This window comes from Chionomys nivalis, chromosome 19 (assembly GCF_950005125.1).
Source record: "Chionomys nivalis chromosome 19, mChiNiv1.1, whole genome shotgun sequence".
In the NCBI taxonomy this organism is placed as follows: Eukaryota; Metazoa; Chordata; class Mammalia; order Rodentia; family Cricetidae; genus Chionomys; species Chionomys nivalis.
In genome coordinates this window covers 57947759-57959774 of record NC_080104.1, presented here as the reverse complement: position 1 = coordinate 57959774, position 12016 = coordinate 57947759, and the positions used below count along the sequence as shown (strand labels likewise).

At 53.2% G+C, this 12016-nt stretch overlaps 2 protein-coding genes across 2 annotated transcripts in view; one reads left to right on the top strand and one right to left on the bottom strand.

The window, feature by feature from the left end:
- The window catches only part of Zfand3 (zinc finger AN1-type containing 3), a 200541-nt gene extending 197899 nt beyond the window's left edge, over positions 1-2642 (top strand). Inside the window, exon 6 of the mRNA XM_057751114.1 lies at positions 638-2642. Within this exon, the coding sequence (XP_057607097.1) occupies positions 638-792 (155 nt within the window). The 3' untranslated portion in view covers positions 793-2642. The remainder of the gene's footprint in view (positions 1-637) is intronic.
- A 4099-nt stretch (positions 2643-6741) lies between these two features.
- Positions 6742-12016, bottom strand: part of Btbd9 (BTB domain containing 9) — a 365934-nt gene continuing 360659 nt past the window's right edge. The window contains exon 11 of the mRNA XM_057794462.1: positions 6742-11658. Within this exon, the coding sequence (XP_057650445.1) occupies positions 11461-11658 (198 nt within the window). The 3' untranslated portion in view covers positions 6742-11460. The remainder of the gene's footprint in view (positions 11659-12016) is intronic.

Here is a 12016-nt window from a genome sequence, read left to right as displayed (position 1 = left end):
CCCTGTCCACCTGCACTTCTGGCCTCGGACTTGCTCTTCCAGTGTGCCAATCTGTGTTTCCCCTGGAGCTATACCTCGGAGGACCGCCCATGTTGGAGTCCTTAGGCCCCTCCTCTCTGCCTTCTCAGGGTGTTAGAGCACAGGGTCCTTACAGATGACATCACAGCACTCCGGCAGTGGCTCCTCCTGTGTGTTACTTTTTCCAGGGCTGGAAGGCATTTTCAGTTAGGAGCCCCATTCACTTGTGGGTGTGACTCCAGCCCAGCCCTGCAAGTCTGTCCTGTGGTGGCTACCACAGCCTGCAGGGGCTTCTGAGCTGGCCTGGCTGTAAGCTGCTCTCCTGACCTCGACACCCCAGCTGGCCTGAGAACCAGACTGTTTTCCAATAATTCCTGCCCTGCGCTGTGGTCCACCTGAAGGCAGAAGGGGACAGGATCCTGGATACTGCTGGGAGTTCATGCTTGTGTGTTTTCCCTCCTCATCTGCTTCATTGGGACAAGACCAAAACCTCTACATTTCCTAGGGAAGTGCTGGGCCTATGCTAGAGGTTGGGTGCTCAGCAGCATGAAGCCTTGCACTGATTGCAGATGACAGTGAGGCCCCAAATGATCTGTCTTCTCTGCTTCCTTGCCTTCAGGTTACGTGTTCTGTATGTTACACCGCCTTCCCGAGCAGCATGACTGTACGTTCGACCATATGGGCCGCGGCCGTGAGGAAGCCATCATGAAAATGGTGAAACTGGACCGGAAAGTGGGGCGCTCCTGCCAGCGCATCGGGGAGGGGTGCTCCTGAAGGCCACGCAAGGCCACTACACGACGCTGTTCTTAGTTCACTAATGTTAGCCTTATTTAGGACAAAGTCAGCCAGACACCTTGTACTGGGCACGCGTCAGACTACAGCCGGCCGTTTCCTTTCTTTAGCCAGCCATCCTGGTACTGTAGTTTAGGGGTTGATGGTGGATGAAATTGATTTCTGGCTGGTTACTAAGGTGCCTGCTAGCCATTGTATAAAATTAAAACATGAAGAATATTTTTTTTTGAGCATGGCTAGTGGATTTGAAACAACACATACCTGTCACTGCTGGAGTCAAACTTACAAAAGCCTTAAGTGGAATGTGTCCAGACTGGACTGAGTCATGAGAGGAGGCGCAGGTCTCACAGCCACACGGCGGCTTTGACAGGAACTCTTCGTGTCCGGCCTTTCACCTCTTCACTTTTGCTTGGTCCCAGCAGGACCTGATGGCCACGCGTGCCTTGGCCACGGGAGGCTGCTGAGACTGGCCACGTGGCTGGGCTAGGCAGTGGCCTCGCTCTCCCTCAGTGCTGGAAGTGGGGGTGGGGACAGATTCTTATGGAGGAAGCTTTTTACATGAAGGTTGTGGGGAAATTTGTCCCACAAGAAGGAGGACAACTTCACTTTGAAAATTAGCTCCACTCAAGATTAGTCCACGTATGATCCCCACCTTTTCTGCACAGGATCCGTGGATATGACCCATTGGCTCTGGCTGCAGCTTGCCAAGAGCAAGGGTGTTGCTCGTGGCAGCCCTGTGGCTGAGGCCTGTACCTGCAAGCAGATTTCTGTATTTGGAGTTTTTAAAAAAGATGTTTCATAGCCACAAGAATCTGGGGAAGTTTCTGTCCTTCCTGGCAGGAGCCTCCACTTGTTTGAGTGCAGCCATAGTCTGAGGACTAACAGGCCACCCACCTCAGGTAGGTTCAGGAAGGGAAGACAGTGGGCTGCACAGGACTGTGGTGTGGCTCTGTCTAGAATGTTTGGTGGTGGCTATGGTGGGAGGCAGCTCTCAGACTGGGCCTGAATGGGGTAGGTGTGTGGGGCTGGATAGAAACCATTAGCAGTCTTACGGGCAGGGCTGGGTAGATGCTGGGATTCCCTTGAAAGCCTGGATCAGGTCTAAGTGCCACACACGCGCCATCTGTCCCAGCCTGGTGGCTTGGCATGGGGCTGTCCATGCCTGACTGCTGATGGATGGTTTAGCCCAGTGACTTTCTTTGTGTAGTTGAGCAAGGTCTGCTCTCCATATGAACGGTGGATCTACAAATACAGTGTCTTGATCCAAAATTCCAAATAGGAAATCATGTTCTTCCCACCCTCCATCCCCTCTGCACCCCGCCAGATGGGACCCACTGCAGAATCTCCGGCCTTAATTCTTGCTTCAGGACCCAGACCAGCGCCTCACTCTAGGGCAGCCCAGGGCATAGGGGCCAGGTCTGCCCAGCGTTTACCACTGTTGTTAAGCCACAGCCCTCTGGCCACGAGGCCATCCTCAGCGAGGCACCACTTGCCCTTCTTAGTCCCTTGTGTCCCAGTAGCACTGGGAGGGGAGTGCTGGGTACCGTGCACCCAGGGATCGCAGCCAGGTTCAAGCCTGCTGGGAGAGCTGGGGAGGGAGGAAGGGTTTGTTCCCTGCAGTATCTGTTCTGTGAAGTTTGTTAAATGTAAGGGAAGCTGAAATTCTTGTATCTTTAAAGAGGAAATCTTATTTAACCCGTTGTGTCCTAGATTGACTTACACACATAGCCTAGAGCTCAGTTTTAGTTTAACATTGTGAAAAATATTAAAAGAATCTTGTAACTTTATTCTTTTTTTTCTCCTGCTGAAAAAAATTAAACCAATCATACGGACATTTGGATTGTCTATTTCGGTGGTTGTCCTAGGCCCCGATGGCTGGGACATGACCGCAGCGTGCCCCTGGCCTATGACTGCAGGGCGCTATGCAGTCCTCGTGCTGGTGGGGATTTGCCCAGTGAGTGTCCAGTGAGCGGCTGCTTCCCTAGTGTCTGTGAGGCCTGGAGGCTCCATTGCAGGCACTGCAGGGGGTGGTGTCTCTAGAACCATCCTGGGGACCTCAAGTATGGGTGGGTTGGGTGCCTGGGTCCTGGGAACTTGGGTTTAGGACTGTTGAGGGCAGCTGTGCACTCCTTTGGGGAAGGTGGCTCTGGCATGCAAGGTACATAAACTTTTTGAAAGTTTTATGTCACACAGAATAATGGCATCTACCCACCACCCCACAGTTGCCAGAGAGTGACAGAAAATCCTCAGGAAGTTAAGCACTTGGTGTGGGGCAGGGAACTAGCTAGCAGGCAGAAAGCTTGTCTGTGGCTGGAATAGAGTCAAGCCGGGACAGGCTTTCTGATGGCCACAGGAAGAGAACAACCTAGGAAAGCTAGAATTCCCCCACCTTCTGGGCAGAGTAGAGACCCAAGGAGAGTCTGCAAGATGGCATGGAGGGGGGCATAGGGGGTGGTAGCTGCCTACCTGGGAGACTTCAGGGAGGAGGAGCAACTAGATAGGAGCTCCTAGTCCTGAGGCCCCTTTAGCTGGAAAGGATCAGCACCTATGTATCTTCTAGTCAGAGGGTCTGGAGAAAGTCTCAGATCCTGAAATATACGCAGATCATTAAGTAAAACAAACAAAAAAACTGTAAATGCTCCCCTTGCATCTCGTACAGTGACTTCACTGTGGTTGGAAGTTGATGCTGTTTCTTCTGGTGAGATCTGGGGCCTCTTCCAGGAGTTGGGGGGGTGGGGCAGTATAGAGGTGAGGCTGCTCCTGCCTGCTCCTCGAGGGGGTGGAAGACAGCCTCCTTAGCCAGCAGCTTCCCCACGCAGGAGCAGTGGGGTGACTCAAGCAGCTGGGGAACGTCATGACAATGCCCTGCTTGTAGAACACTTCTCTGCATCCTTCACGTCAGAGAACGGAGCCAGCCTGCCTGGGGCAGGAACAATGCTTTGTAGGTGGCATAGGGCACACACCTGGGTACACACCAGCTGCTGGGGGGAGGTCATTGAGGCAGGAGACTTGCTTGAGCAACAGACAGAAAGAGAAGTAGCAGGGAAGAAGACGGAGCGAGAGAAAGAATGGTCCAGCTGTTCCCCCACTGCCCTGTCAGCCTAGGCCTGAAGTCACGGCCGTTCAGGATTCCAAGATGGTGGTAACAGTTAAAGGGAAAGAAATTGCAGGGCTGTGGGTTAACTAGAACCCTGTGGGGATGTAAAGTGTGGCCAGGCGGAAATAAAAATGTACTATTTCCCATGTGTCCCAGCTGCAGCCAGCAGCCATAGGAAGGCATCAACCCTGATGTCCACACAGAGGAGTGGGTTGTGTGAGTATGTGGAGATGGGACTGAAAACGGGTTCTCAGCCCAGCCAGCCCTCCTGGATTATGCCTTTCATGTTGAAATTCACATTCTGAGAATCTCAAGTCCTGCCACTCTAGACCAGCATGCTGGAGAGAGCATGCACCAGACAGGTGGGGAGTGAGCTCTGTCCCACCTCCAGGTCAACATAGTGCCAAGTGTAGCTGAGACAAAGTGTCCTGCTCAGCCCTGACCACACAGACCAGTTCAGATTTTTAACAAAGCTGCCACTGGAGAAAGGAGGTCTCCAGTGGGAAGAAGAGCAGCACCTCACACATGCAAGACCAAGACTTACAGCCCGAATCTATAACCAGGCCACAAGCGAGGCGTGTACAGAGAAGGGTAGCCATGAAGAATGGGAGAGCAGCTCAGCTTGCCCTGTATACCCACACTCAAAACAATAGAGACCACTGAATGTTTTGTATACAATAGCACCAAATTTTTTTTAATGAATTAACTACCTGACTTTCTGTAGTGTTGTTTTCAAAATGACTGTACCAGCTGACACCCCATCCACATGGTTAAGGCTACAGCCTCCTGATAAAACAGCTAACAGGTGAGCTGGTGTATTATTGTGGCTTTGGTTTGTATTTCCAGCGTTTTCTCACCCGTTGGTCCTTCTACATCTGAGAATCATCTAGACGCGTGAACAATTCTCCAGAAATGAAGCTTGTGTCTTCAGAGGCACCTGCCTGTCTATACTTGGAGCATTGTTTGCAACAGCCCAGATTCTAACCAGTGTCCATCTGAAGCTGAGCGCCTAGAGAACTTCCTTACATGATGGCATGTTGGTTATCCCTAAAAGAGGTTTAATACTATCCTTGTGGCAACAAGGTCATGTTAGGTGAAATAGGCTAGGCACAGAGACAAATGCGGCATGGCCTCATGAAGCTGTATCAGACAGCTTCCTCGTGGATTTGAGAGTGGAGTGTCATGGAAAATGGACAGGCTGGTTGGTAGGTGCTAAGTCGGACATTCTCAAACTACGTATTTACATCTTTTGTTCCGATTGCTCTTTTCATCATAAACCTGCATAAGAGTAATTCCTAAAACCATGTGACAGTCTAAGCTGTCTTCAGTCTCCTCTACCACTGTCATTAGCCCAAAATTCTTGAATGTAGTCTCAAGCAGATCCTTAGGACAAGGGCATAAAGCACCCACATTTGCCAAAATATCACAAGGATGGTCTCTAGCCAAGTTGCTAATACTGCTTCCTCCACTTTGCTGTCAGCATCGCTATGTTCCACACTCCTGCTGAATGGCTGAGCTGAGCTCACTGCTTTTCTTATCCACTGTCCAAACAAGCAGCATGGTCAGGGTTGTCAAGGCGACACCCTAGAGCCTGGTGCCAGCTTGTCTCAGTCACTGTACTGTGCTGTGAAGAGATACCATGACTAAGGCAACTAAATAAAAGAATTTAATTGGGGGCTTGCTTACAGTTCAGCGGTCCCTGTCAATCATGGCGGGAAGGATGGCTGCAGGCAGGCACGGGGCTGGAGCAATAGTTGAGAGCTGACATCTTGATGGGTAGGGGACAGAGAGGGTGAAACGGCACGGCCTGGCAAGGGCCTTTGAAACCACGAAGTGCTTCCCCGGTGACATACCTCCAGGCCATACCTCCTAACCCTTAAACAGTCCAACAACTGGGAATCAAACATTCAAAATATAGGAGCCTGTGGGGGGCATTTTCATTCAAACCACCACAGGAGAGTTCTATCTATATTCCAATGGTGGAACGCAGTAACCAACTGAGGGCACCATTTCAAACCCTGCATGTGGCCACTCCCATAGCAAGCGATGCTTAAGGTACTGGACAATGTCCTGGTTTCAGCTGTGGTGGTGCAGGGCTCAGCCCATTTGTGTGTCCCTAGCCTGGTCTGCCTGGGGTGGGCTCTCCTCAGCTCTGGTGAGGTAATTAGTGGGGACATGGGACACCAACTCACCTGCAGTTTGCCTCTGATGAGCTGTAACGGTGACGTCAACCTTTCAGAAACAAAACGGATGTCTTGCCTGGCTGCAGCTGTAGCTTACACTCCTACAGAGAAACAAAACAACTGGGCCCAAGCGGAAACTTGACAAAGCACGGTGGTAATCGTTTTCTGCAAACCGGAACTCTCCATCGTTATTGTATGGAGGCTGGTAGCATCCTCGTCTGGACAGAAGTAGCCTGAGGAAATAAGACCTGAACCACGTGTGACGTTCCTGTGGTTTTCCTGCTGCTGGTGCCCCTCAAGGTTGTCTCTGTCTAGGGGCTCCTGGTCTGTTCTCCCTCTGAGCTGATGCAGGGTAAACCCACGAACTCACAGCATGACCCATGGGCAATATGGTACAGACTGCCCCTGGCTCCCACTTTAGGGACCAGCCAGGCAGGGCCCCCCATACCTCTAGCCTTACTCAGCTCTGCTCAGCTGTCACTTTGGGAGTCTGCCTGGGCTTGGGTGTACCTAGTTCTCACTGCCAGGTCAGACTGAGGAAAGCAAACAGGAACTGATTACAGGGTCCCTAGGGACACACCGAGTACAACACACCTGACTCTGAGGTCTGCTGTGACCGTGTTCGTCCTTAGTTGAGCAAGGTTCTGGATATCCCTTGGTGCTGGAGAAGAGGGCCCATGAGTGGTGACAGGCATGGAGAGCTGAGGCAGGAGACGTTAGTCACCAGCTCCTAGCTGTCACAAAGATGCAGCTAGAAGTGAGTTTGTGTTCAAGGTGACAGGTAAAATGGCATCAGTTAGGCCACAGGGTGACTAGAGAAGGTGCCACATAGCTGGCAGGGCCACCCCAACCTAAAGGAGGTGGTGCTGGGGCGGGCTGACCTCAGGGCACAGGAAATAGTTGGAGAGCAGCCAGCAGAGGTGGGCTGTGGCAGGGTGATGGGGAGCCAGGAGGGCCCTGTATGGAGAAAGTAAGGAATGAACTCGGGCATAGAAGTAGTGCTTTATTTCTGCGGTGAGCCCACAGTGGCATTGCACACACGGTGAACTGAGGGTCGCAACACAGCTTGCCAAGTAAGGATGCCATACCACCTCAGGATCACAATCCAAACACTGCCATGGGAACTTCCTCAGAGAACCATGCCCAAGACTAGCACGATCCCGTCTAACCTTCAAGAGACCCTTGGAGGAGTACGGGGACAGCACTTGCGATCTCCACTGTCTCAGGAATGGTAGCCATGGAGGAGAGGTGGCTCCTCTTCTCTGGAAAATGCAGTCCACACAAATTTGGTCAGAGTGGCTTACAGGCACCACCCATTGCCACCTATGGGGTGCTGTCACCCACCCTCACTCCAAAGGCAAAACCCAAGCCAGTCGCCTTGCTTTCCCAGGCACTGGGGACAGCTATGGAGGTATAAAGTGGCCTTGGGGACATTAGCCCCAGGCCAGTCTAATAAGGAGGTTCCTAGCTCTCAGGCCACGTTTGGAAGGCCATCCTGAGACCCAGAGTCTGAAGCAGCCACCAGGGGCTGTGGGACTCCACAGTTGCAGCCCAGCTTTGACCATACCTTGTCTCTGGCTGTAACCCCTGGGAGTCACAGCTGGTACCCCACTTTCAGGCGTATACACTGTGCTGGGCTGGGCACCCTGCTTTGCCACCTCCAGAGTAGTAAGCACCACTGTCACTGGGAAGACTGAGGCTGGAGACAACTGCAGGGACAGGTGTGTGGCTCCGGGCCACCACTCTACCTCAGCTAACTGCCCAGGGCTATAAATATTCCAGCTGCAAATGACAGGTACTGAGAGGTCATTAATCACAAGTTTCAGGGGTGATCGCGTCCTTGGTTGGGGGTGGGAACTATCTGTCCAGAAGCCCCACTCAGTTTGACCTCTAGCGGCAGAGGTTGGAAAGCAGGGGTGGGGACAGAAGAGGAACATGTGAGGCCACAGTGCCCTGCCCGCCCATGGCTAGACTGGAAGCTTATTCTGGAACAAGCATTATTCCTGTACATCTTTCAAAGTGAAGGACAAGGAAAAGACGGTGGGGTGGGGAGGGGGTTCTTCCTTACCCTAGGGAAGTGAAGTGCAGCTCACGCAAGCTCATGGCCTCTCGTTCATCTACTGCCAGGGATGCCCAAGCCCCATCCAGAGGGATGGATGCATTCCAGCAGCCCATGGCCAGTCCAGCCACTCCCCTCCCTCCTGGCGACTCCAGAAACCTTAACATTGGGTGCTCCACTTGGTAGCACAGGGCATGCAGGGCCTAGGGCCGCTAATAAGCGCTCCCCTCCTGCCATAGCCGTTGTCAGGGTAAACACTCAATCAATGATTATGTTGCAAAATAACCAGAGCATGGCCAGTGCCCACAGTGCCAGGTGACCTCAGCACTACGAGGCTCCATTCACCACGCAGGGGCAAGGTGACAGTAACACAGCAGAGCAAAGCTAACGAGGAACTTCCTAGAAGGAGGCAGTTCTCTGCCCATCCAGAGGGACGTCTGTAGTCCTTGGCCGTAGATTTCACCCTCTTTCTGTGGCCCTGCAGAGGCCATGTTTACAATTCTGTTATCTTCTAAGTTAGAAAGAACTGGAGATTGGCTGGGTTAGCTGTGCACTCTGGTCTGACAATTGTGGAGATGGCTTAACTACTGAGCAATTTCTTAGACAATTCAAAACTCACGAGGAAGGGGAAGGAATCAGCCCAACGAACACATCCCTCTCTCGCTGAAAAGAATTCCCTTTCTAGTCTTCTAGGAACAGAACACTTGTATTTGTCCAGAATCAACACTTCATTTAATAAAAGTGGAAAGTGACAGTTGAAAGGCCCACATCTGTAACAGGCTGGGAACTCCAATAAAGGCAGAACAGGAAAAGTACGGAGGGCTTAGGAGATGCTCAGTCCCAGTGTGGGGCCACCTGAAGCTGCTCTACAGAGCCCAAATGGTCCCCCAGGAGCCCCGGTGGATGACCCTGAACTCTTCTTCCAAAAGCCCCAGTGCGGACATCTGCCATCCTAAAGACATGATCTAAAGGAGTGTGATGACCAGGTGACCCAGAAGCAGGTGCCCCTTCACAGCGGGCACTGCCAGGGGCATCACGCAGCAGCTACTCTCCAAGCTCTGCTCTTGTTCACACACTGTTGACCTTACGGGGAGCGCAGGGCTGAGGGAGCAATGGCTCACACTGCCTGTCCCCTGTCCTATGACTGTGGCTCCTTGGCACCCAATGGGTCCTCAGGGTCAGAGTCCACCAGTACAGTGCTAGGTGCTGGGTGCACAGGCTCGTCCGAGTCCCAGCCAGCCTGCCTGTTGTTCACACTCCAGTCTCATTTCCAGTCTGCTGGCCCCAGGGGAGACTCCTGCAGGGAACAAGCCAGGCTCAGGCTCCGTCCTCTGGAAATGTGGACCTACCTTAGACGTGCCTGTGGCCTCGAGACACATCAGCATGCCCAGCAGCCAAGGGTGAGCTCCCGGGTCTGATGGGAGGTAAGCCAGCCAGTGTCCTCCTGCACCCTAAGCAGGCATCTAAGAAAGGCTTCCCAAGGGCGGCCACGGCGGCCGCTCAGGTGACCGAGGGCTTGCTACAGTTCTCAGCGCTCCCCACTGGCATCTGCGACTTCCATGTCCCATCTCCCCTCCTGCTTGTTTGATGGAGGGGACCACGGCAGTGCCGACATAGAAGGGAACCAGAGTCTATAGTCTTACAGCCTGAATACACAATAGTATCCTAAGGAGAAAGGAAGTCACAAGGTATGGGTCTGGGATGTGGGGAATGGGCTGCCAAGAGCACCGCATGCCCAGTGCTTAGCACGATAGGTGTGAGTGTTGACATCTTGGGTGGACAACGTGGCTTCTTGTCAACTCAGTCCCACTGAAGCAGGAGGATTGCCCTGAGCGTGGCCAACCTAGGCTACACAGAAAAGAACTATCTTAAGCAAATAACTGAACAAGAACAAGACAAATGAGCCCTCATGCATTATCCTCCAAGGGAAGAGATTCCACCCTCCACAGGTTGAGGTTCCTTGTGCACTGGCAGGGGGCGCTGCTTGTAGAGATGCTGAGTGGACAGTTCTCCAGGCTGCCTGGCAGCACCCCACAATGGCTGCACCCTATTCACACATGGGAGCCTCCTCCCTGAGGCAGCCATACCACAGCCGTGAAGCCAGAGGTTCGGACTGCGGACTAGTCTCCCCCAGGACCAGCTCTGCACCTAGGCCTGAATGCACAGGAAGATGACCCCTATTGCAGCCTGAGGTCTCGTGCTGCCAGCTCTTCAGTGTGGACAACCCATTCCAATTAAGTCAAACTCAGAGAAAGCTGGCTGGCTCACCCTTTCACTTCTAGAGCAGGACCCATCCTTGAAGCTCTACCCTTCTCTGAACACGCTCACAGGAAGTGCTAAGGAGACCTCATGGGGCCTCAGGATGCAACAGGGTGGTGCAGAGGCAGGAGCTATGCATGGGCGTGACAGTGGGAGCTGCGTGGAGCTGCAGCAGTTAAAGATGGAGGCCCCTAAGAATCTCCTCTTCACCATACCCAGGCCTGTGCTCCTGACACCCCATTTGTTGGCTGAACAAGCGCAGCCGAGCCATGAGGCCCGCAGAGTCAGCCTAGGACTGGGCAGCGTCTGTCCCCAGGCTTCTGGGTGGTCCTCCAGCGGCTGGCACAGCCTCTGCTTCCAGGCTGCCTCCCAGGCTGGCAGGTGCGTCCGTCAGGAATGACAGGTTAATAAAGTGACAATCCGATCAATTATGAACTCCAGTGTCCAAAGACTGGTTTGCACATTGTGTGTCTGGTTGAACTTGGAGGATTTTCCTGGTCAGGCTCAGTGCCATGATGAGCCACATCTGATGTGGTTTAGGAGGGGCAGCTTCTGCTCTGCCCGCCTGCAGGCACTGCAGACTGAGGAGGACCCTTGCGGCTGCAGAGGGCTAGAGCAGTTCTACAAGGCTGCAGCAGCCATGACGCCGCAGCTGAGGACAAACTACACGGCTGTAAAACACCAAGTAACAATGCAAAGGCAATGGGGACACTTGGGCCTGGGCCCTTTTCTGGTTGTCAAGGCCTAGGGTTCCTTCTTGTAATGAGCTTGGCTTGTCTCTAGATTCCTTCTACACTGGTACCTTGGTAACATTAGAGGTAGGAGCTGACGGTGGACTTGGAGAATCGAGACCCACTTCCTCCCCCTGGAGACTGCCTGAAGACTGGGGAGAATATGGGTGCCCTTCTGTCCCCTGGGGGAAAAGCCTGGTTGGGGTGGCTTTTGCAGCCAGGTCTGCTCCTCCTAGAGATGGGGGAGGGTGCTGCACATAGGGCCCGCCTGGGAGGGCACACTCCTGCCCCACCCAAGTCACACCGCGTCCTCTGCCTTTTTTATTGGTGCTGTTGGTTGGGTGAGCGTGAGTTGGGGCCCGGACTCGGGGGTAGTGAGCTGGCGCTGGGTGCTCGCAGTGCATGAGGGTCGAGCTGCTGACTGGGGGTGTTGGGGTCCCCTGTCCCCGGTTCCTCACTGCTCTCTTCTTTTTGGCTGCTCTGCTGCTCCGGACACTCAAAGTGGACACAGTGGAACACCTGGTGAAAACAGAAAAGACCAGTGAGATGTGGCTCCGCCTGAGCATGGAGGTTTAAGCCACGATGATGCCACACCCTGGTGTGCTGGGTGAGTGTGGGAAATCTCCCAGCGCCCACCTTGCTCTGTGCCTGTCTTGGATACCTGGAAGCAACAAGGTTTAGATGCACGTGGTTCATCATGATAGATGCAAAAAGATGGACGATTCTCAAGTTACACAAGTCCAGCATGGACGCCTCGGCAGGGCCCAGGCTGGAACTCGGCTTTTCTCCTCAGGCCTCTTCCTCTCTTTTGGATCATCCTTTTTTAAAAAAAATACTTTTAAGGGAGAAGGAAGGAATGAGGGAGGGACAGAGGGAA